Genomic DNA, 25,692 nt, shown 5'->3' on the forward strand with positions numbered 1-25,692 from the left:
TATATATATATATATATATATATATATATATATATACATATTATTTTTATATATATATTATTTTGCAAATTGTAAAGACTACTGGCACTGCGCAGTCTCCATTTTTCCATAAATGTCAAGAAATATGATGTAAATATAACCCTCTGTTGGAAATTCTTATTCAATTTGTCTTGGTCTATTTTTTGGCATTATGACAGAAACATGCTTCAGATCCATCAAACACCCAAATACTGAATGTGCACATAACTGCACCCTGTAGTTAAATATGGTCAACTAATTGTTTCAGATTTGTAATAAGTTAATGGCTATATTAATGGGTTGTATTGAGGGGCTTTTAAATGGGTTGTCTGCCTGACTTAAAGGGTAACTCCATAGATTTCACATTGTACTGCACGTGTGAAAAAAGTAGCATTAAAGCCTTCTGTGGCTAGAGACTTTAGGAATGAGCAAATACCATGAAAAGCATCCTTGACCTGAAAATTACGTTATTTTTAAAGCATCATAGCCATGTCTGGTTCCTCCTCCTAAATTGCAAAACATAGGTTGCCCAAGGCGTTGCTGTTTGACAACCTGGGAATGAGACTACTTTCTCCAGAATCACCTCCCCTACCTTTGACTATGCTCTGAAAATATGCATCAATATTTAAGACAAAAAAAAATGAAGGGCTCCAGGTTCAGAGTGCACTAAGTAATAAAAGGAAAGTCAGACTTCTGTAGTCGTCTCCTCTCTGCAGCTTGACAGATAACAAGTGCAGGCCACACAGAGTTACTTTTATCATTTATTTAATCTTTATTCACCTAGGTTGGGGGGACAGACCTCCCCTGGCATTCCCATGTAAAGAGATGTCAATGACAAACACATCCAACCAAACGAGAGAGGGTGAATAGGATTCCAGTCCATACATAAAATACATTTATTTACTATTTCGCGAACCATCAGAATCCTTTAGTCCCACATAGCATCCGTCTGTGCTATTAAATATATAGAGATAACATCTGTGGAGGGATTTATTTGCTGTATGTCTGTGGGGGGGGGGGGGGGGGGTTGGCAGAGAGGGTTTAGCTTATAGACGAAAAGAGTGGTGGCGGCGGTGGTGGTGGTTTGGGGGGGGGCAGCGTTGAGTCATGCCTGCAGTGTTCCCCCTTGTCTACATGATGCCACAGGAGGACAAGGGGTTGGCGATCTGGCAGGTGCAGGCTGACTGGCAGTATTGGCGCACAGTCTGGTAGCAGCTGCGGTCGGCGTCCCCGCCCCACTGCACGGGCCCATTGGGGTCAGAGGGCAAGCGGCTCAGGATGCTGGTGTTGATGGCCAGAGCAGCCAGGCCATAGTCAGTGAACAGCACCGTCTCGCGCCGGCATGTGGGGCAGGAGATGAACTTGTACTTGGGACAGGACTCGTAGAGGATCTGCAGGCACTCCTCACACACCGAGTGCAGGCAGGAGAGGATGCGCGGACGCTTGCCGGCGAAGTTGTAGGTGTGACCGCAGGTGGGGCAGTCCAGGGGCTCGCAGGGCATGACGGGTCCCGAGGAGGAGGAGGAGGAAGTCGAGGAGGAGGTGGAGGAGGAGCGCAGCACGTACTGATTAACGATGACGTCCTCCATCTTGTAGTGGAACTGGTGGTAGCAGATTTCATTGGCACTGGTTTTGCGCTGCGCAAGGAAGCTCTGCTCCCTGCGCAAGACGGGGGCCACAGGGGACACCATGGGCCGGGGGGAGCCTGTCATGTCCAGGGTGATATCGCTGCAGGCCTGGTTGACGATGATTTCGCCTTCGCCTCCACCGTCCCACGCCACTCTGGGCGGTGGGGCATAGCGTGGCTGGGTGACGGGCACAGGGCACTCTCTGGGGAACTTCTCCGACTGGATGATCTTAACCGTGTCCATGGGGATGGTGACCGGCTGACGCCTGAGGCAGGACATTCGCACGTTTTTGGAGGTGGAAGAGATAGGGGCTGTGGCTCTTATCAGCGCTGGACACACCTGCCTGGTTCTGGGCAAGGGGAAAATAATTGGGCTCTTGCTCTGAAGTCAGCCATTTGAGGGAACGTGGGGACGGATGGTTGCCTCCATGTTTCCCTCAAAGAGATCCCCCCCTTGTGGTAGATGCTATTGTCAGCCTGAGTCTTTGTGAGGGGAAGACAGATAGGAGAGCTCAGCCAGAGCACCACAATCTGCAGCTCTTATTCTGTCACTGCTGATATGTTCGAATTATTTAACAGTCCAGCTTACACTATCTGACCAGTGTTGACTACTTAAAGGTAGTTTTTTTTTTTGTTGTTGTTTTCACTAACTTATTATGCTGATGTTCCTGTGCTGTCTCTGATGGCTGTTTGCAGAATACTTACACACACAAGGACAGATAGTAGTTTAGCACAAAGATATGTTCTCACCATAAATAATCTCATATGCACACAGACTCTAACATATATACATACAGTGCAGGTTGGTGGTTTTAGAGGGGTGTTGGGAGGTTGAGTTCAGGCAGTTCATAAAGGTCCAAGAAGTTATTGTCTTGAACTATATCCTGTGGCCTGCCAAGGAAACTCTTGCCTTCTCGAACTAGCCCTTACATGTGTTTCTCGCTAAAACAACCGCTTAACTTCCTGTTTTTGGCTGCGGTTGTGCTCGAGTGTGTGAGAAACATAGAAAAAGCTCCAGTCTGTCTATCTGCTCTTGGTCCAGCTGGTCAGATGACCCTGTGTGACCCTTTGGGTGGCTCGTTGGTAAGAAAAAGGGAGGAGGTCTTTCTTAGGGGAGGTCTCCTTCAAGCTCCAAGCCTCTTGAATTCCTCCTCTAGAGGTGGGAGTGAAGGTGTTTTTTGGACTTTCAGACGCTCCTCCCAGCTTAGCAGTAGATGTGATAACAGTCTGAAGGATGCCTCTGTGCTTGTCTCCTTTTTTCAGTGTGTCAGACTCGATTCCTTTGGTCCATCTATCTGTGAAAACAGTAAAAAGGTGTCTTAAACACATGCATTTCTGATCCTATAAACACATTTTGTTATTGTGAACTTTAAGTAGATTTAATATGGAGAGAACAGGAACAACACAAATTCTCAAGAAACATGCTTTGTGACATTTTCATTGTATTTCCTGGAAAGCCAGTCAGCTGCTCTGACTGAGTGTACTAGAGCAGGTTCTTTGTGATGATAGAGGCTCCAAACTCAGAGAAAAAAAAAACTTTTGTCCCATTTCCTTTTGGCCTCCGCCCAGGTGTGTCTCTTTAAAGAGCCGAGAGTTAATTATCATGTTGCCACATGCTCCAGGGAACAGCACGAACAGACACCTCGCCTTTACCTGAACAAAATCAGCGTACTACTAAGTCAGAAGATTATGTGGATATGAGGTGTACCTTGATGTGATAGTTTCAAACACAGAACCTGCATGTCTGAAGTTTGTGGTGCGTGTAAATCAGATAAGTATATCAATAAGATGCAGTCCACCACACCACCACTTTTAACTAATGTAAGAACATACAATTTAACTGACACATTTTCTGACAATGTGACATAAAATTGAAAACGGGCTCCCTGATAAAAGATGACGTGTTTTGTGATAATCCTAATAATACATTTGAGTTTTGATCACTCAGTAGATGCCTCAAAATCATGTTATTTGTCATGAATAAGATTTATCTGATTTGGTGTGGTGAAGATTATTAGTGATATCATTTGTTCTGGCACATACTCATATTATGCATCAAAATGTTTGCCTTAAGCAAATGTACACATCCCAAGATAACACAGTCACCCCCCCTTTCTTCCCTATATATCAAAATTAAGATAAGCTTCACAATTCTAAATGAGACATACGTATTATATATTCATTTTGTGTAACTACTAAAAAAATTACAAGCTATAATGCTCAAAAAACACATCAGTTTTCTCATACTGTCCAGAGCTACAGCATGGTTTTCCTCCTCTGTCTGAAATGCTCTTTTTTAGCTCCTGTCTCTTTAAGCCCCCTCCTCCTGAATACCCAGTCTACTCTAATTGGTCAGCTCACACACACCTGAGCCAGCACCCCAACAACAACAAAGCTGTTGTGCTAAATGAATTATTCCGTGCCAAACTAGCCGTGGGTGCATATTACGCAATTATGCGACATGGTGACGTGGTGTGATGTCACAAAGTCACAGAATTAAAGGCGGGACTACTGACGACGTGTTTCAGGAACAGTGTTTTCTGTGGGAGAGAGGAGCTTCTTTGTTAATTGTCAAGATCTTTCATGTGCACGAGAACCTATAAAACACTGAAGGGAAGGAGACAAACAAAAAAGTGTAAAAGGTCTCCACTGAGACTTTTTAAAATGTTTAAGAAATCATGTGTTATATGTATATATGTGTATAAGTTATTAACTGTGGTCTAAGCAGTAACTATACTCTGCCACACTGTCTGCTCCGAGCAGGTGATTGTGACACACACTGTGGCTATGTATACTTCCTGTTTCCTATCAGCATCATCTTGTGAGTTGCGTCAGTTAGATGTGAACATGCGTAGGAACAGTTTACAGTCCCCATTGAGGGTTTGTGTCATACTGTGTGTGGGTTGTTGAAAAAAGAACAAGTGCATGGACGAAAAAATCTTTAGTTTGACCATAACAAAGGCTGCCAAACAGCAGAGGAGGGAAGATGACACATCTCTCATTCTTTGCACGGCTGTCAACACTGATGATTCATTACAGGAAAAAAAACTGAGCAGAGGAGGTGACCTACATGGTGAGGAAGAGAGCGAGAGAGAAAAAGAGAGGGGAGAGAGCACATGCAGTGCTGGTTCTGGCTTCTATTTATGGTTTGTTTATCTATGTACCACTCAGTGGTTTCCTGCCCCCATCCCCTGCTGAAGATTCACACCGAATAAGAGAGATGTACCTAACAGGCGGAAGTGCTTAAGCCCAGTGCTTTCACGTGATGCGGGGAGCCATATTGGGCGGCAGGCAGATGTTTGTTTCTCCCCCATCCTCTCTCAGTGTGGACATATCTGCACTGCACACCTCACAAACCCACAGAGCTGTTTACAAGAATCACTCAGTCTCACCACGTGTGTTCCTCCAGCACCGCATCGCTGCAACACCTCTCCTAAAATAGACTTTCTCATCCTCTTGCAAACGCAGTATGTATTCATACCTGTTTGGTAAAGACAGCAGTATATTTAGGGGGTGATGCTTGGTGCTTTTAGAAGATATTTGTGAAAGGATTTTTTGAGAAACAGCATAAATGTGTACATGATGGCCTTAAAGGTGCAAGCATCTACAGTGAGAAGGAAATTTATATAAAATGAACAAAAATGTGACAGTGACTGAGCTTGTAAAAGACAACCTCTTCCCTAAATCAAAATACTATGATGACACAATTCATGAAACAAACATTGAATGAGCCATCGACAATCAATGTCATGATATTAAGAAAAACGGTTTGATGATGATTTTTGGCTTCTTTGGTATAAAACATAGTATAAAAATGTGATCATTTGTCATAAATCATTTATTATCATCATCAAACAATTTTAAGTGACACCCTCATGAAATAACAGTATTATACATTATACTAATGTTTCCTAGCTTTGTTATTGGTTATATGAATATTGGTTAAGTGCAAGAGTATTACTTTCGGCCTGAATGTTGAATTAAATTAAAAATTACAGCAACAAATAGAATCAGCATTAGCCTGATAAATCTGATATATTAGCTCATTGCAGACATATCTGTATTAGTGTGTTCTGTATATGGGCCAACAAATAACAATAAATTGTCCAACAAAAATGCTATAAAGATATGTTGAGGTTATTTACAATAGAAACAGTGTCTCTGCTTAACCCCAGAAACTCAAAAAGTGTACAGGATTTGTAGCGTATTTATGTCCATATAAAACAAAACAAAATAAAACAAACTGTATGCTGTATATTTTAAAGTTGGCATGACGTAGCTTAAGTTATAAACCCATTACCTCAGAATAAGCAAGTAAAGTAGTACCAAACTAAACTTGCATGAGCTAAAAAGTAAAACAAACAAACAAACAAAAAAAATTATTGGTAATTTTGAGGTAATTGGTTTCCTTTTTTTCCTGATTTTTAAAGTCACTTTGTGTAAAATGGTGATATTTGTTTTGGCCCACAAAGTCCAGTATCAGTGTTTTAAAATCAAATTATCACCATTGTTTATTTAGGGGATACATGACTGAGCATTAAGCTCTTTTACATCATTGCCTCTAATAGAGGGATACAAATAAGGTAACAACCACAGTACTAAGCAATTAAGGAAATGACCAAGCCAAAATAAGAGCTGATAGTTTAAAATTGCAGATAGTTCAAAACAATCACGGATGTCTGGACACATTTTGTGGATATAAACAGCTTGTGAACACATGTCTGTCTGCTGGCGGCAGGGGTCGACTTGATAAAGCGTCCGGGCTGCATGAGGAGCCTTTGAGCCTGGGGGAGATGAAGCAGCTAAAATTACCCTCTAATTTGGTGACAGTGCTATGAAAAGGGCTGATAACTGACGCAGGCTGCCTGCTGATGGGCCAGCTTTGGCGCAGGCTCCTCCTAATCGACGGAGCCCTCTCCTGTTATGTAAGGAGCTCATCTCCGACCCAGCCACCATATTAACACAGTGCTGCAGCTCTCCCACAGTCTTGACATTGAGTGTGTGTGTGCGTGTGTGTGCATAGCTCTGGATCCTCTCCCTGCAGAGGAATTATTACACTAATGAAATCATGGCAGGCATTTGACCTCGTCGTCACAAGCACAGAGGAGGAAGAGGAGCGCTGACCACAGAGTTGTCAGAGGAGTCTGTCTCAGCAGCGAATTCCTCAAACCATTAAACACACAAAGAGTTGCACACACGGTGTAAAGTCGCACACGCACATCCAAGAACATTCTCACCCTCGGATGACTCCCCATCATGTGCGTGGCACCACCCTCTACATTCCAGTGGACGCACAAACAAACAGATAACGCACAGATAGAGCTGCTAAAAGGAACATTTTTAAAATGTGCGTATCATGTTGGATTTATCTCCGACTGATTAATCTGACACACACACACCTCAAGAGAGAGGGGAAAACACACATGGATCCACACGCCTAGAACATTCCTATCCTCTCACACTCCCACCATGGTCTCACACTGACACACACACACACACACACACACACACACACACACACACACACACACACACACACAGACACACAGCTCAGGTCATCATGATCAAACTGGATAGATTCCACCTGTGCACATCAGCCAGCAGGCGAAGGGCACCGTGTTCTGAATGACTCATGGAGACCCCTCCCTCCCTCCCTCCCTCCCAACGCTTTTCTCTCAATGGATATCTAACTATTGATCCCTCCATGCATCCGTCCGTCCTGTCCGTCTTATTCAGCTACATGTGCAGTCTGTTCGTCTGGTCAGTACAGGCGGTCCGGGTGTTTGTGCTCCGCCACTGCCACATACCAGCAGTATGTCAGGTATGCCAGCAATGTTGAGATGTGTATCCACATTCATACCTCTGCTGGTAAAAAAACAACAAAAAAAAAAACAAACCCAAAACATTGCCGCATCGCTCCTTGGACCTGTGTGGGATATTATGTTGTTATTTGGATTACGTAACGAGTTACGACCTTAGTGTGATCTGAGGACAAATCCTCAGATTTACTGTATATTTGCTGGCAGCAGCTTCTCTCTGGAAATCAGGGCATTTGCAGGGGATTCAGTAAAGTATTGTGAATGATTTCAATACAGGAGGATTTACTCCTGGGGCTTAGTTCACAGTTTGAGTGCGGTGCAGTACAAATACAGATGACAGCTAGTTTTTATGTCGATAAAACCAAGATCTCCTTTCTGTATAATAATTAAACGTCTTGCCTTTCTCAATGAGCTCTGGTTTGTGATAAGTTAATGTGCATATAACACAGGCAGGTTGATGTCGATTGATGACGATTTGAATATTTTCCCCAGGTATCACATCCAGATATGATGCTTAGGGCTAATTCTTATTCATAGAGTCCATCCATCAAGCTGGGATTACATGCAAGTGCTCCACACAAAGCTGTATGATGGCAGTCTCATGTTTGTGCTTTTGCATGGGCAGAAAGTGCTTAGCAAGTGTGTGTGTGTGTGTGTGTGTGTGTGGGGGGGGGGTTGTTTTTAATAATTCAGCCTGCTGTCATTCATGGCAGTCATCGGCCATTTTGCCTCACAATTCATTACAGCCAAGTGCTCTTTGTTCTCGATTGTATAGCTCCCACGGCAACATGGCAGAGCGGCACACACGGGCAAGAAAAATAAAAAGCAATGACCATCAACGCTCTGCCTGACAGACGTCTCATTGAAGATTTATGACGGAACGGCTCGGCAAAATGTCTGGCTCTTCAATAAGTACAGCCCCCTTGATTGATTAAGACGATTGATTTTTCTTTTAAGGAGGCCGTCCTCGGCTCATGGTTAAGGTGGACGGTGCTGTTGATGCCGTGTGAGCAGTGACCTGTGAGATAGAGGCGAGGTGGCCAAAACATTCGGAGGGTGAGATGGAGCTGCTCTAGCATGTGGGAGGGGTGTGTGATCAGGAGTGGTTATGCAATCGCAGCATGGTGTACCCAGCACTCTCACTGCAGCGCCGATGTATGGCCAATATGGAGATGCCTTAATGCTGCTGACATCTACAGAACAGGCCGTTCTTGCCCTCTCCCTATCACCCCCCCTTCCTCCTGCCCCCACTGTCTGTCTGTGCAGAGGTCTGTGAAATGTCATAACCGCTGGAGACATGACACCCTGAAGATGTCATCTACACCCAAACCCACACATCGTTACAGCCCTTATCACAGATTCTAATCGTTTTTTGTGGTTGATGCAGACAAGCAGGCGTGCAGGTGCGTTTCTCTGTGCATATGTGTGTGTCTTCATTCACGCGTCCATGTGTGTGAGCGTGTGTCTGCAAAATGGACGGCCATGATGCAACAACCATGCAAATCCCAGCTTAACACAACAAAGCAAAAAGGGCAAAGCCCACCTCTGTTCTTTTGATTCCTGCGCACAGAGAGCTCACAGCCGAAGATCATTAGTTTAGAAGCCACACCTCGTGGATCTGACACATGCAGGTGCAAACTATGCAGATTAATACGCTCCCCTATCTGTTCTATGTCACAGATATGAACCCTTCTCATCCTCACCTGTCTGCCTACGCACTTGTCTTGTTCCAGTCCTTTGTCGCTCCTGTTCCAGTTGTTGTTGCTCTGTGAAGGGAAAAATCGAGCCGCTCGGTCTCTTTGTTCAGACGTTTGTCTAACCAGAGGGAGGATGATGCTCTCTCCTGTCCATTCGATTCTAGCAGGACGAAGGACGAGCGGCAGCAGCAGCAGCAGCGAGGCGGGGAGAACATGGAGGAGATGTAAGATGGAGGAAGCTGTTGCGAGGTGGATGCGTCATGTCTCGGGCTGCTTTCATCGAACTCCGCATCCCTTGTCTCCTCTCCTCCTCTTCTCTCTGGTGCTTCTGTCCTTCACTCTCCCACCTCCGCTCCTACACCTCTGAGCAGTGGCCGAGTGTCTCCCTCCGGTCTCTCTTTCTCCATCCCTCCACCACCGCTGCTCAGATTATTCAGCCTATTCTGTGAGGCGACCTGAGCTTCTTGCGCCGTACGTCCGCCCCCCCCTTCTCTTCCCTTTTCCTTGTCGTCTGCTCCTAACCCTTCAGGTAACAAAACCTCTCTCTTCTCCTCTCTCCCCCTCTCCTCTGCTGTTATCTTTCCTCCTGTCTCAACTGCGGTTCATTACTCCTCTTTCTTCTCCTCCGTCTGCTCCAGTCAGTGCGCCTCACAGTCACACATGCGCAGTGTTTTCACACATACATGCACACTCACACACTCTCCCTCTCTGTCTCTGTGCCTCTGGCTGCCTCCTTATGCATGTGGCTTGTTTTGCCTGCCCACCCCCCATCAGTCTCTCTCTCTTTCTCTCTCTCTCTCTCTCTCTCTCTCTCGCTCAGTCCCTCTCTTTCTCTCTCGTTGCTCTCTCTCGCTGCAGCACACACTGCAGTGCCTCTGCAGGCAGGATCACGTTTTCTAGTTGCCAGAGAAAAATATTTCAGCCAATGAGGAACGATAACAATATTACCCACCCTGCCCAACCCCCCTGTCTAAACACCCGCTGCCCCCCCAAACACACATATACACACACACGAACACAGATGGACACACCATCTGAGATACTGAGAGCTATATGAATCATACGTTAATGCACACGTACAGTTAAGTACACCGGCCACGCACGCAGGAAATACAGGAAGCTGGGACAAACAGATCTAATCGAGGCAGTGCAGCAGATATGAGAGGGCAAAACAAAGCATAAATCTACTCATAAATTAAATTTTCTATCAGGCTGCTGACTGCAAAAACAGATCTATCACATTCAATGCCGGCCACATTTATCTCATTCATGTTCGCAGGAAATTGATATTTACAGGCAGACCCTCAGAACAAAACACAACACTGCAGAAGGCGCCGTTTGTATTCATTCCTCCTTGAGAATGCTCTAAAAAGAAAAAGACACTGCTGCGTGTATATAAAAATCCACCCAGACACTTTAAGCATCCTAAGCTGCCACCACAGATCTGCACAGTCAGTGATGTTGCATAATGCAGATTTTAACAAGTTTTGTCTCTGCCCAAGCCTTCATGCTGACCCATAAATAATCCTCAGTACAAAGTTGGATGAAAAAAAAAAAAACACACATGATGTGATTTTCAATCAATGTAAGAGGGTTTTGCTTACATAATGTGAGTATCTGATGCATACTGTGATGGGAGGAAGTAATGGAGCAGTAAGTCAGAGAGATAAGGGAGCATCTAATAAAACAAATAACTCCTGATTAAAGGAGTTTTAGCTGAGAGTAACGCATAAACTTAATCCTCTGTAGATTTTCTCGGAAGTTTGAGAAAGGCTGACGGTATGTACTCAACACATCACTGATGCAATTCAAGTTCCTCAAACAGGCGTTTCGGTGTGCAGGTTTTCTCTTACGGTATACTGTGGTATCTCTTGTTCCTTTTACCAAGAAACCATTTTTAAAGCAACTGGATGCAAGTTATATTCAAAACTGTGACAACACTTCCCTTTATGTTCCCCAGGCCAGTACATAAACATTTATGAGATGGTTTATTACACACTATACTGCACTTGTAAGCAGGTAAGTGTTTATAATTTCCAACAAATTCAGTACAACAACCATGTATAATGTCCTTTAAGCTGCTTGCAACTACATCACAGTAAAACATTTAGCAAACAATTGTAGTCTGCATATAGCTAGGCTAGTAAATATAGGGGGGGAAAAACTAAATTCAGCAACTGCATATGACTAATCCTAGTAATTCTTTACTACTTTGACATTTTGGTTTATAGTCGGTATTTAAGTCTTACCAGGAGTTTGATAGATGGTTGATATCAAATAAATGGGCAGACTGCTCAGAGATTTGTTAGCTTGGCACCACATCTGGAAGAAGATGAATAGATATAAGAGAAGAAATATACAGTAACAACACACTTCATAAGTCCAAAGTTTCCTTAATTACATGACATGAATCCCTTGTTTAGAGTTATTGAACCATGTGACTTCATTATGAAGGCAGGACACTTGAGGAGCTAAATGTGTTAATGGTAATTCAGCTCACCAGCAAGTACCTCCAACTCTAAAATCAAGCTAGCTGTTTGGTGGACACCTCCAACTCCAATATGAAGCTAGTTGTTCAATAAATACCTCCAACGTGAAGCTAGCTTTGCAGTAACATTAAATACCTCCAACTGCAACATTAAGCTAGCATTTCAGTAACATGCAATACCTTCAATTTGCAACATTAAAGCAGCAGTCTGGACTTTTGAACAAAAAGTGGATTTAGCCAGAATATTTGAATGACACAGCTCCCAGGTCCCTTCCTCTCTGCTGCGCTGCAGCTCTGCCTTCAAGGCCCCTCCCCACAAAGGAGCCTGCTGTGCACACATTCAAGCACATTCAAAATAACAACAACATAAGCCCTGATTGTTTTATTTCTGACCAATACGACTAAATTACAATGACGAGTGCCTCATGCTGATCACTGTATATATCCCGAGTAACAACCACTATTCCTCACATTGCTGTAGACGAAGTTACCAGCTAAACATTACCCGGTTATTTTTTCTCTGAGGCATGAGTAATGTTATTTCTCTAAATCAATTCAACCACTTCAGAGTGTCCTGAACTCAAATTAACATTATCATAACTGCCCAGTCACTTGAAAGACACTTTTGCTAACCACTAGCCATAAACACGAAGCCAAACACAGGAGTTAGCATAGAAGCTAACAAGCTAGATTTAGCAACAAGCTACGTAGCTCAACTGCAACATCGTGCAGTGATATGCGTTCTTGCCAGCATTACTGTAACGGCCGCCACCATGTTTGTGGTTAAAACATAGAATGAAACATATATCAACCAGGGGTCCTTACTTGTCCAGCAGAAAAGCAGCTAACTCTGCATTTATCCTTATTTTTTCCCTCTGGCTTGGTCCAATTCTTTGTTTTACACTGCTTTTCTTCATCAGTCTTCTTATTTCTTCTCTTTGACGTGGGCAGTGGTGGGGCATTTTTCGGCTACATTGTTGTTGTCTGTTGTTTTCTGTTCTCAGCCATTGTTTGCAGTTTGGAAATGAAAATAACTAACCAGGTAAGAACAGGTGCTGCGTCTGTGCTGGGAAGGGCACTGCCAAGTACCCACTGAGAGAGGTGGGCTGCCAGCAGTTTGTACGAGAGATTGATTGACACTTCTCAAACACTCTCCTTGGCTGTGATTGGTTATATGTAGCTGAGAGCGGTCAATTCTCACAAATCTTATTCTACTCTCAGATCATAATGACATTTTAGCTAATATAACCAAAAAATAGTTACAGACTATAGCTTTAAGCTAGCTTTTCAGTAACAATAAATACCTTCAACTGTAGCATTAAGATAACTGCTCAGTAATAATAAATACTCCAACTAACTGTTCATAATGTTAAGCTAGCTACCCGATAACTTCCAACTAACGTTAAACTAACTGCTCAGTGAATACTTCCAACTGTAATGTTAATAGCTGTTAAATTAATACCTGCATGTGCTGGCAGCTCATTTTACCACTGTGTGGCACAGAAACAGGTTGTACTGATGTGAAGCTGTTCTTCTTCTCATTACAGTACTATACTAAAAAAACTAGTGGAAAAACAACAGGTTTGAGAGTCTAAGATAAACTCACCTGCAGTACTGAACGTTGTATGTTTAAAAATAAAGCAAATATGCTGTGATTATGAACGCTCGCAAATGTCAGTGGACCAAAACATTACAAAAATGTGTGTGGGAAGTTTACATCCAGGTGAACTTAGCTTGGCTGTAAACTGAGGTTAATGGCCGAGTCAAGGTCTTCAGCGGTGTGAGTTGTTTTCCCCTTTAACCTTTAAATGTGAAATGTTAAGAGGTGAAACGCAGTGCAGAGGTAACTGTAAGGACCTGAGGAGCTAGATACAATTGTAATGACAAGACATGCAAACAGGGCGCAGCATGCCAACAACGCAGCGTTCAAAAAGGCAGTTGTCAGGATGAGGAGGACAGACACCTAGAGCCAGGATCAATACACAATACATATATTTATTTTCCCATAAAAAAGAAAAAGAAGATTTGTTCATTGTTCATTTCATTTTATTCATGCTCATCCTATTCAAATAATTAACGAACTGTAACACTCGTGCGCTTGTTTTGGGGATGAAAACATGTCTTCCTTCATCGTGGGCTCACATGGTTAAAAGTGGCTGACAGATGGCATTTGAGTTTGAGCGCTAAAACCAAAAGAAAGTGTTTTATAATTGTTGACCTTTGACTGGGGATTGTGGGCCGCAGGGACTATCTCTGCCAGGCGTATGATTCAAAACAGTAATACTCAGCTTGTGGGGAATTAGGCAGGGATAAAACAGATAAAAAATGTTTTAAAAACTGCCAAGGACAAAGCATGCCAGTCAGAGCCAGAAATCATAAATCATTCAACAGCCGTGCACATATTCAAGGCCTGCAGCACCGCTAAGTGTACATTAACTACAGAGTTAGTGATAAGAGAGGGATGATACACGTGTCATTATGGGAATGACTCACTCAGGTCTCATGGTGATCGCATGTGTTTCCCATTCGGCATTTATTTACCACACACAGTACAGTACAGTTTCCCTCAGACGTCACGGGGAATGAATAATAAAAGAGGAAGATGAAGCCACGCATATTAGGTTGTGTGCCCATCGAGACATATCCCCACTCTGAGTCTCAACCACCCCCCTAGTTTCTAGATGGCCTGGCAAACCTGGAGCCCCTCTAAAAGCCCCCTCTTCATCCACCAACCTCGACCCCTTTTCCTCATCCAACCACCCCGACCCCTCTTTGCTATCCTTTCCAAATTTTCCCAATATTTAAATTAACTACTTAGACAGTAAAACTTGGTGTGATCTTGTTAGTGAAACAGTAAAAAAGAAAACCACCAGAGGGAGGCAAAGACAGGCATCAGACCGAACTCTGTGGAATTTGCAGCCCTTCCTCCCCGAGATGTTTTTATTCATTAACACCTAAAACAACATGGAGTAAAAGGTGCATAAACCTGAGAGGTGACAGCACTCGTGGACTTTGAGCGCACGTGATACACAACGAACAAGACAGGTGGAATGAGCTAGCGAATACAGAAGGAAGTGCACATTTATTCTGTAAGTTAACATGTAAGTTGCTGCCATTTTAATTTATCATGTGATTTCTTTTTTTTTTTTTTTTTAATGATTTAGTGCAGCATCCTGAAAATCAACATTTACATTTCACTTACCAGTGTGACTAAGAATAAGTGCTTGAATTAAATAGCTTACTACCTTGATATGATATAATCATTTTATTAAGGACTGGCAGAGTGAGTGCAGCCTGGCAGGTGAAGACAAGACAACAACACAACACAAAGGCAACAGTAGGACGTTTTTAAGGAAGCACAACCCAAAGCTGACACTGGAGGACTGCAGGGGGTCAGAACAATGAGCAGGAAATACATGCATGAATCTTAATGCACCATATTAACTTGATTTTAAGAGTCATTTATTAACCGAAGTTATCACCTTTTATATTCCTGGCATTCTTCTTCCTTTTCAAAAACATGGTGCCCACATTATCCACAATGCAACTGAGCGACATCACTGGGGGCAGTTTATTGGATTACACAAAGAGTGTCAATATCTCAGAGTATTGTTTTCTGGTTTACTTCAAGCTACAAAATGACAGTTTACCAAAATTAAAAATTACATATCTAAAGTTTTTTTTTAGTTTTTTTTTTAATTTTTTTTTTTTTTACAGGTTTTGTATAGTTACATACTTTACAAAAATACATTTAATGTCCTGGACGAGTTCAGAAACCAAACAACTGTACAGTATGCATAGTAATAATGATTTGGTATAGAAAAGTATGTGGCGCTGATGTAGAAATAAATGACTGTGGTTTTTAAACTGATGTCTTTTCTACATTTATCTTATTTTTCTTACATTTGAGAGAAATTGTTAAAAAAATAAGTTTATGTATAATAAAATGTTAGATGTTGAATTAAAATGCTAAATCTAAACGTAAAATCCAAATCGTAAAGATGAAGCTAAGTTTAAATGTTAGATGTTAAACCTAAATATTAAATCTATCTAATCGAAATATTTAGCTTTACACTCTGCGATCAGTTTAGATTTAACATTCAGATTTAGACTGAATGTTTAGATTTATGTGTAATATTTACATTTAATGTTTACCTTTTATATGTGTAATGTGTATTTGTATGTACACAGTCAACAGTCAGGAGTTTTACCTTCAGCGCCCCATATAGAAGTGCATTATCTTATTTCAGAGTATTTCAGGGCAACACTTCATGTGGTCATAAATTATATTCAGAGAAAAATCCTGTCGCTTAAAAATAGATAATCTGAGAGCACTTGAGTTTTTCTTCAAGCGAAGAAGCCATGACAGAAAACGGCCACACATAGCAGGATGATAGCGTTGGCGTTGACAACGTTCCTCCAGAGAGGAACCTCTGAGGTGTCTGTGAGCTTCCTCTGAAGCTCCTCCTCCTCCTCTGGGGTCATCTTGGCGGCTTTTTGCTGCTCTAGACCGCAGAAGCACATCACTGCCTTCTTGCACAAACCTGGTTCCTCCTCTGGTTCTGTGGTGGAAAAGACGAAAGGTGATGAGGAAAATCGGCTTTGTGCACTTGAGAAAGCACATATATGTATTTTTAAACACGTTTGGTACGGAATATCTGTTGATTACCATCTATCTCCATGTTGGAATCTTGGTTATCAGTCCAGTCATCCTGTTCGAGGTCTACCCTCTCCTCAGTGCAGTTCCTCAGGCTCCAGCAAAGTCGATACAACTGCACAAAACAACACAGCACATGGGTTAAAACCAATTATTCATGAAGTTGGTTATTGCGGTGTCTTCTAGCTGAATTAATGATTTATCCAGCCCTGTGTCACAGCAGTCACGTACGTGCTTGTCAGGGATGGGTTTTGTCATGAGAGACACTCCAAGGATGATGATACAGGAGATGACAAACAGAATGATGGAGAAGTAGAGGTAGTGCACTCCACATATGATGGTGGGGCAGCTACTGGGGCTAGCACAGCTGCCCGTCCCGTAAGCAAACTCGGTGATCATCCTGGACAGGCCGATAGCCAGTCCGATCGTGAGTCCATAGAACGCACCCTGAGGAAATATGAGAGAAGGAAAATGTGTCAGATGAGACAAAGAGTCTACAGTCCATAGTGTACACAGAGGTAGAGTGGTGCTTTCAGCTAGGGTAAATGTCGGCAATGACTAACATGTTGATTTTTCAAGTGTAATATTAGCTCCGTTCACTGTCTTAGTTGATTGGTGGTTTGGGTTTTTGTTGCCAGCCTTCTTGCCATCTTTTGTTACTTGTATTTTGTCTGTTTTATCTTGTACTTTGGATTATTAGCTTTCACTAAAACTCACTTTTAGTTTTTAATCCACCTGCCTTGATGTTCTTTGGGTTCTGTTTCTGCGACAACGTGACAAAGTTTGGGTGTAATACCAAGCTAACATTTGAAATTAGCACCAAACACAAAGTTCATTTTAGGCTGATGGAAGTATAAGTTTGACAGGTATTTAAACTCGTAATTGGACAAAGTAAAATGACCTCATGATGGTGCTAGATGAAAAGTGGATGACCAAAATCATGACAATCCATTCGATAATCATTCACTCAGAACACAAATGTCAAGATAGCAATGACACGAGATGAAAAGCCGACAAAGTTAGTCGGCTTCTGTTTCTGGGGACCATAAATATATGACTATTTCATGACAGTCCCTCAAAAAGTGTTGAGACCATGTTGGGACCAAAGTGGTGACTCAACCAACCAACTGACCAACCCAACAATGGATAATAATGGAGACTGCATCTGTGGTTTACTAACCTACAGTAAGAAGGTGGTATTTAATGTCTAAATAAATCCAAAGACCATGTAATGTCACGTAATCCTGTCAGGCTACAGGACTAGTCACGGGAGCATATGGTTGCATCAAGCAGAAACATGCAGCAAAGATATAAAACATGCATAATGCAGATTGCAAGACAAGTCACTGCAATTATGATTACTAAGAAACCAGAGTAGAAGGAAGAAAGAGAGCAAGAGAAATGAGGCAGAAGGAGTGTTAGCAGCAGCATGAGTGAGTTGTGATTTTGCCCAGGTTATAAAAAACCTCTGCACTGACTTGTCTCAGTGTGACTGTAAATCTGCTGCTAACTGACTCCAGTTAGCTGATGGCACACATAACATCAGTAAACATTTACAATAGAGAATCATATCAACACAGGGCCAGTGTTTACCATCATGTCATGTCCATGTTACACAACTGCTTTATGGTCACACTTACACAAGATGACATTAAGCAGTAAAAAGAAAAGACCCTTGGGCAGTAATTACTTAACATGTCGTCATGGACGGGAATCGACCACACCAAAGGGTCGAATCACCGCTTCCATCCTTGCTACAGATGGTCCAGACTGAAATGTCTCAACAACCATTACCATGCATGGATTACCATGAAATCTGCTTAAGACATCCATGGTACTGAGAGCATTAATCCAGAATGACTGCTTCTTTCATCAAGCATTTGGGTTTTGAGTGAATGATCTCAAGAACTACTGGATAACTCAACACACTAGATGGTTTGTTAAAATGTCCTCCTTTTAAACTGTTTGGGGGGTGGGGCTCTGTCAATTGATCAGATCAACAGAAGAAAATGCAAAGAGGGGCGAAAACATGTTTTCGATCAAAAAGAGCCCTCAGTGCTGTTTTTTCTTCTGGTTCTTTCAATAAAACAAATACATCACTTCTAATCAACTAATGCTATGTGATCTCACAAATCCAGCTGCCTTACAAGGTAAACTTGCAATCAATCAGATTGACATTCATGCCCCACTCAGGGTGAATTGCCATCAGTTTGGAGCTTCCCTGGATCTTCAACTAATGACAAGAGACTCAGTTTGGTTCCCATCAACCTCAACTGTGCCCGTTGTGTTTTGTGGTAGTACACAGACTTCAGCATTCTAACATGGTAAACTAAGATGGTTAGTGTTGTAAACACATCAGCATATTAGCATTGTCATTTTGACCATATTAGCAGTACCTCACATAATGGCTGTCGAGTCTTAAACATACATATATGGAACAAAAAGCAGATTGCACTCAGAATTGAAATGTTTAAATAAGCAAGTGATTGATTTGGAAACTCACAGACTCATTGACACGTTTGCAGAAGATGGCGAGCATGAAGACCGCTGCAATGGGCGGTGTGAGGTAGCTGGTGATGGACTGGATATAGTCAAAGAGCTGACCACTCTGGGCTGACTGCACCACGGGGATCCATGCTATGCTCACACCGATCAGGGCCACGATAAACACTCTGTACCCAGGCGAACACACACATGTGGAGACAGTGGCAGTGAGACATGTACAAATTCTCACGGTCAGAAATCAAACCGAACCCTAACAATGTTTTACCTGCCGGCAATCATGAGCTCCCTTTCACTGGCTGAGCGGCGGACCTTCGTGTAGATGTCCATGGTGAAGAGAGTACTGGCACTGTTGAAGATGGAGGTGAGTGAACTCATCAGTGACGCCAGCATCACAGACAGCATGAGACCTCGCAGACCTGAAATACACAGAATAAATACATTAATCAAAAAGGGGTTAGTTGCCAGTAGCCTTCTTTTTGGAGAGGGACAGAGGTCTGCAGCCACGCACCATTTGGCATGAGATCCACCACCAGTTTGGGATACGCAATGTTGGTGCAGCCCACACTGGCCCCACAGTATTTTAGACATTCTTCCGGCTCCACACATGCCACCACATCTGGAATAAAATCCATAGGATCAGCAGGTTGTAAAGAACTATTAAAACATCTAGGAGCTATAGAACACCATAACTCACTCACTGGGATAGAGGATCCTGCTGATCATGCCAGGGAAAACCATGAGGAACATGGGCAGCAGCTTCAGGTAGCCACACAGGATGCAGCCCGCCTTCACGTGAGATAGGTTCTTGGCTGAGAGGCAGCGCTGGACAATCACCTAGAGAGACACAACATGTGACAGATCAGAGACGATGAGTTAGTGCCACGATAAAGTCAGCGGTAAATGGGATATTAGTGGATGGAGAAAAACGGTTTTAAGTGGTCTAGTCTTAAATATTTGCAGAGTAAATACAACACTTAGGCCAAAAAACCAATCGGATGTGCTCGCTGATAAGTATTCTGTTACTCCAGCTGAACAGGGAGGCTGACCATAATGTGTACATGTGTGTGCTGGAAGTCAACATTTGAATGACTGTCATATTCTTCACTGAGATCCAGATTTAGTCTGCCTGTTAATCTTATCTCGTTTCTTGGGAGTGCATTATGGTTGAACTAAAAGTGTGTCATGTGAGGCCACCTCAGACTGCTTAAGTGATTCTGGCAAAAACAGGCGAGATAAAGGCGCGTAAATGTGTTTGCAAACGCGTGAGAATCAATTCTGTATGTGTGTTTTGATGGCCATGGGCTGTTGCCGGTCTTTTGTAAAAGCGTAAAGTAACTGACCTGATCAGTACACCAGTACCAGGTGGCCTGGATAGTGAGTCCAAAGACGAGGCCGGGCCACGGCAGGTCTCCTGTGATGGCATCCCTGAAAATATGGAAGGAGTCTGGCCGTGGCTCGTAGCATTTCGCGTCGATGTTACCTGTGATGTTAGGAATGGCTTGCATGTACAGATCCTGGAAGTTGTTATAGCCTCCCACCTCGTGGAAAGCTGAGGAGATATTTGCAAGTTACAGCAATATTTTATCAAAAACAAGACACAGCTTTAAAAAAAGGTAAAGGAGCACAAGGATAAAGAAGGAAAATATTGTATTACCAAAGCCCATGAGGATGAAGGATCCAACAACCATGATGATAGTCTGTAAAGTGTCTGTGTAGATCACCGCTGCCAGTCCACCTGTGATACAATCATAACACAGATTTTTGATCAGTAATCATCACTAATGTGGATTTAATGACTAAGGAGGTAAAGGCAAGTATTAAAACAACTCAAATAGTCTGGTTAAGTTCAGGAAATGACGTGACACTACTGAAATGCAGCCTTTTAAAGAGACATGTTATGGTTATTTTCAGTTTTATCATTTTAATTTGGGTTAACACTAGAATAGGTGTACATGCTTTAATGCTCATAAAACATGTCAGTTCCTCATACTGTCCAGTGCTGCAGCTCTGTATTCCCCCCTCTGACTGAAACGCTCTGTTTTAGCTCCTATCTCTTTAAGGCCCCCCCTCTTGAATACCCAGTCTTCTCTGATTGGTCAGCTCACACATGCCTGACCAAGCACTGCTAACAACCACAGAGCAGCTGTGTTAAAGTAATTCTCATGTGCCAAGCTAGCTGCTACACATAAGTAATGCAAATGTGTGATATGGTGACATAGCGTGACGTCACAAAGTCACGGAATTAAAGGCGGGACTGCCAACGAGGTGTTTCAGGTGCAGTGTTTTAGTGAGAGAGAGGAGCTTCTGTTGGTGTGGACTTTGGCCTTTCTAACCTTCAAGACCTTATACATTTTACATGCACAAGAACACATATAACACACTGAGGGAAAGGAAAAAACAAACAGCATAATATGTCTTCTTTAAAACCAGGAAATGATAAGACATTAATACAACAAAATCCAAAATCTAGATGATATGTTCTTATATCAATATATTGCCCAGCCCTTCAACCTATACATGTTTAGTCCACCTGTAATGCACATAACTGGACTTACTGGACAGAATAAAAACAAATTTGACTTACATGATTCTATTCATCAAACCAAGTTAGATACTTGGTGTTAAGTTTGTTGTGTAAGTGCTCTTTCACAACTCATCTCGCAAAGGTAAGGTTCAGGTGAGGATGTTTTGTAACAAAACAGCAGGAGAAGGCCACTTCCTGCTTATCGCAGTCCATGGGTAATTAACCAGAATAACACACCACAGATAAACTAGCCAGGCGGTGAGAGCGTGTGTGTGTGTGTGTGTGTGTGTGTGTGTGTGTGTGTGTGTGTGTGTGTGTGTGTCTACAGATGGCCTTGAGAAGACTTTACCCCCAGCCATGGTGCCACTCACACCGTAAAGAAGATAAGACTTCTAGCTAAAAGAGTGATCAGCAATTTCAGTGAAAAAGGAAGCGAGTGCATCCTGCGGACGGACCTGTGACGGTGTACAACGCAGTGATCATCAGCAGCATGATAACAGCCAGGTAGATGTTCAAGCCAAGAGCCTGGTTGATAAAAATGGCGCCAGAGAACATGTCTGCCTGAGTGGAGGGGAGAGAAGGGAGCACTTAATAACACACCATACTCATACGATGATGATGTCACTGGGTGTCACTGAGGGTTAAGATGTGGTGTCGCTGTGACTTACTGAGATCTTGGTGAAAACGTAGAGGAAAAGGGACAGCACAGAGAGATAGATGCGGATACGCTGTCCTCCAAACCTCTTCTTTAGGTACTCAGGCATGGTGACTACCTAAACAGATCAATAATAAATGATATTTTTTTATCCATGTTTGTTTCACTTACTTTCTCCTCAAATGTTTTGAATGAATATTCAAATGTATGTAGTTTTGGTGAAGACATTTTAATCAGAAGAGAAAGATCTTAAGTGATTTTTTCTGCCTAGACAAACTAGATAAACAAACTTCATTTTCATGACTGAATAAACAAACCAACGTTAAAAACACATTTTCATACTGTTTTACATACTGTCATGAAAAAAAAGAATATTTCTGAGTTTGCATTAATTATTAATATTGCTTGTGAAAATTCTGAGTTTGAATTTCTTCTCCAAAACAACACAGTGCCCCTTTAAAGGCGTAACTTGTAGGAAATGGCCTGAAGTTAAAGGCAGCTCCAAAATAAAAGCCCAGGCAAACACGTATTATAACACACATTTTCCACTTTTTTGAGGATCTATTAAAAAAAATGTCTCTCTTTAAAAGCAGATTATCACCTCCATGGGTACAAAGTTGTAATACGAGACAGGGAAGGGTGGAACTAGCTGGATAGCATGCTAACTTCAGGAGATATCAGAGTACATAGCTGTCCTTGACATAACTTTGACATGGTTTTTTCTTCCTACTCTGTTTTTTTTTTTATGTTTTAGACAAAAATTCAGGCTATGTCTTGTGTTTCACATATCCAACATGTGGCCTGTGTGTTCTGTTTACCCCAGCTTTGATGTAGATCGGCACAAAGAGCCATCCCAGGATGACGACCACTATAAGAGCCTGAAACACACAAACAAACAGGAACACGAGCAATGATTAATCAATGCCACCATTTACTCAAAATGTTCCTATATTAATAAAAATAACTTCTGTCGTTGTCCTGGTGCCGTTCATTCCCAATCTATGGATTTATCAGCTCACCTGTATCTATGTGTCAATCTCTGTGTCACAGGTCAGACATACATGTGTGTAAGAAGTGATAATGGTGTAATCAGCATATCTGACACGGTTACTCACATTCCATTCAAATCCACCGATTGCGATTCCCTCAGCTGCAGCAGTCCCAGCGATTCCCACAAAGTGGCCACTGCCGATATTGCTGGCAAAGAGCGATGCACCGATCTGTGGGGTTCATAGTCATATTTGAAAATAATGATAAATTATGCTATATTTTATATCTTTTTAGGACTGTGTGTGATACTAAAAATCAAGGGGAAGGCAATTCAACTGCACTGAAGACGCAATCGACAATGCTTTTTCTGTTATGTCTCAGAACAGATGATTAATAAAGGATTTACACACCTAATTACTTTGATAAAACCCAAGGTTAGATAAGGTGCTTCTTTTATCACATGCTGCGTCATATTATGTTTTATATAAGCACATAACACATAACAATAAAAACTTATCAGCTGCCATAATGTTCCACCTATCGGTAAGATTGGAAGATCAAGATGGGGAGAGTTTTCTTTCATTTTAATTAAAGCTGTCTCATCGTCGGCAAGGAGACACCCACCGGCCACCACACCATGCTCCTGCCGGCAAGGAAGAAGCCACCGACAGTGGATCGGTTGGTGCGGACCATAGCCTGCAATGAGAAAAAAAAAAATAAACAAACTTTCATGGTTGAAAAAACTGACCTTAAAGGACAACACAGTTTCTTCATATGTGGCAGATCCTGCCAACTTTTGAGCTTCAAACAGAGTTCTGGGGACCTTATTTCCCTCTAAGAACAACTTGTTTATTTAAATATGGACAAAATACATATTTCTGGGTTGGTTCTGTTACCTCATTGTATATATTGAAATTCTTTTGAATTCTGAATTTCTTCTTCAAACCAACACAGTGCCCCTTCAATGATTACATTTCATTTTATATTGCACTGCTGTGAGAGTGACAAGAAAACAACAAAATGACTGCATACAACTCAGTGAAGAGCTGCAACAATTAGTCAGTGAATCAAACAACTGAAATGAAACAAATTGCCAACTGTTATAATAATAGATTAAGCTTTTTACCACTTTTCAGGTAAAAATTGTCAAACATTTGCCGTGTCAGGCTTTTAAAACATAAGAATCTGCTGCTGTTCTTTAGTGTGAAAAGTTGGTGGGTTTTGGACTGTTGGTTGGACAAAAGAAGCAATTTGAAGACGTCACTTTGGCCTCTGCGAAACTTTCCACAAATTCATTTTGTCATTATACAGACTTAACAATTAGTCAACAGGTTCAGCAATCATGTGTCATTGGTCCCAGCCGTGTTCGGCAAAATCACATCCCTGCCCGTAATATGAGATTTGAATCGTAAAAATTCTCTATAAAACAATTGTGTACATGCCGTTGAGTAAGATACTGTGATATCCTGGTGTAATGATTCACTCCAAAGTCCTGTTGTAAAGGCACTATAAAATGTTGTGACAATTGTTGCCAAAACTGAGATTTGTATTCTTCTTATCAGCGTTTAAGTCCTTTTCACATTCTTTCCTGGTTCAATATAAGCAGAATTTCTTTTCTTTTCTCATATTACAGTAAAATACACCAGAGCTCCCACTGCTATTCAGGGGGAAGAAGGGTTTAACTGAAAAGTCAACTGAAAGACTGAACAACTCACCCATATCCCCACACCGAGGACCACCAGAAAGTAAATTACAATCACAGAGATATCTGCTGCATTGTTGAGGACAACGTTCGTGGTGTTTCTTGCATCGCTCCTTATGAAGGAGAATCCAAAATAATCTCCAGACATGTTGCCGAGAAGTGTCTCTGAAAGCCTCTCCTCTCTGACTGAAGCACCTGCACGGATACTTATGCACGTATTGGTGGAGGTGTGTTTATGTGCCCGTGTGAGAGAGAGGTAGTCTAGGAAAACATGGGGGGCTGGGAGGAGGAGGAAGACAGAGATAGTGTGTTTATCTAATACATGATCAGATACTCAGATACTGTGGTTGATAACAAATAAACTTTGCTGATACACTGTGGATATGAAAAAAATATATGTTGCTCACTAGCAAATGTTTAAATGAGTAAGCGTTTAGCAAATAAAGTTGTTAATGATCAACCTACAAGGAAGCTCCACCTTCACTACTACGGAAAGTCAATTTAATTCACTTCCAATCAATTTATTTTAGTGTCAGAGGTGGAAAAAGAGCTCTTTAAAGGGGCTAAGCCAGTCAACAATTTGTTTAAGCTGTTTAAAGGGGCAATAGGTACGATGTTTGGATGAAGATGTTCAAAAATGTTATAAAATCAACAACAGAATGTGATTAAATGGCAGTTTTAGGAATATCTACTGAAGTTAGCATGCTAGTCCTTTGCCAGTGGTGTGAATACTGACGCTCTCCTGGTCCCTGACCTCCCTGTCAGAACTGCTAGCTGCATGGCTAACTGAGGTAACAAGCTAATGGCAGCTCCATTAGCAGCAGTTAGTGGTTACTTTGGTGATATCCTGCCTGTTGTTTGTTTTGAGTATGACTTTGACAGCTGGACATTTCAGTTCAGGCAAAATCTTTCCAACATGATGTGTCAACGTGGAGAAATAAAATAAAGAGATGGGTGACTGATTACAGTAGACAGAAAAAAAACTAAAACTTAAATAATAAAGAGTTGAA

General features: G+C 42.1%; 2 protein-coding genes across 6 annotated transcripts; both read right to left on the minus strand.

Annotated features, from left to right (window-relative positions):
• Window positions 1–766: 766 nt before the first annotated feature.
• On the minus strand, window positions 767–12,532 carry rnf208 (ring finger protein 208). Of its 5 annotated transcripts, none has more exons than XM_037118025.1 (3): window positions 12,475–12,532; window positions 11,411–11,483; window positions 767–2,940 (listed from the first exon to the last, which is right to left on the minus strand). In XM_037118025.1, exon 3 carries the CDS (start codon window positions 1,923–1,925, stop codon window positions 1,149–1,151), a length of 777 nt encoding a protein of 258 aa, XP_036973920.1. In that variant the 5' UTR covers window positions 1,926–2,940; window positions 11,411–11,483; window positions 12,475–12,532; the 3' UTR covers window positions 767–1,148. The 5 variants fall into 5 exon arrangements, with proteins under 5 accessions (XP_036973920.1, XP_036973921.1, XP_036973919.1 ...); XM_037118026.1 differs by lacking the exon at window positions 12,475–12,532 and adding an exon at window positions 11,830–11,875; XM_037118024.1 differs by lacking the exon at window positions 12,475–12,532 and adding an exon at window positions 9,168–10,057 and having other exon boundaries at window positions 11,411–11,476.
• Window positions 12,533–14,786: 2,254 nt separating this feature from the next.
• slc5a1 (solute carrier family 5 member 1) lies at window positions 14,787–24,895 on the minus strand. Its single transcript, XM_037117715.1, has 15 exons — window positions 24,696–24,895; window positions 23,605–23,676; window positions 23,106–23,210; window positions 22,809–22,868; window positions 22,004–22,108; window positions 21,791–21,896; window positions 20,466–20,546; window positions 20,152–20,360; window positions 19,510–19,645; window positions 19,320–19,427; window positions 19,077–19,227; window positions 18,810–18,978; window positions 16,538–16,753; window positions 16,319–16,421; window positions 14,787–16,211 (listed from the first exon to the last, which is right to left on the minus strand). Exons 1-15 carry the CDS (start codon window positions 24,828–24,830, stop codon window positions 15,997–15,999), a joined length of 1,971 nt encoding a protein of 656 aa, XP_036973610.1. The 5' UTR covers window positions 24,831–24,895; the 3' UTR covers window positions 14,787–15,996.
• Between the last annotated feature and the right edge of the window lie 797 nt (window positions 24,896–25,692).

Source organism: Acanthopagrus latus, chromosome 12 (assembly GCF_904848185.1).
Source record: "Acanthopagrus latus isolate v.2019 chromosome 12, fAcaLat1.1, whole genome shotgun sequence".
NCBI lineage: Eukaryota > Metazoa > Chordata > Actinopteri > Spariformes > Sparidae > Acanthopagrus > Acanthopagrus latus.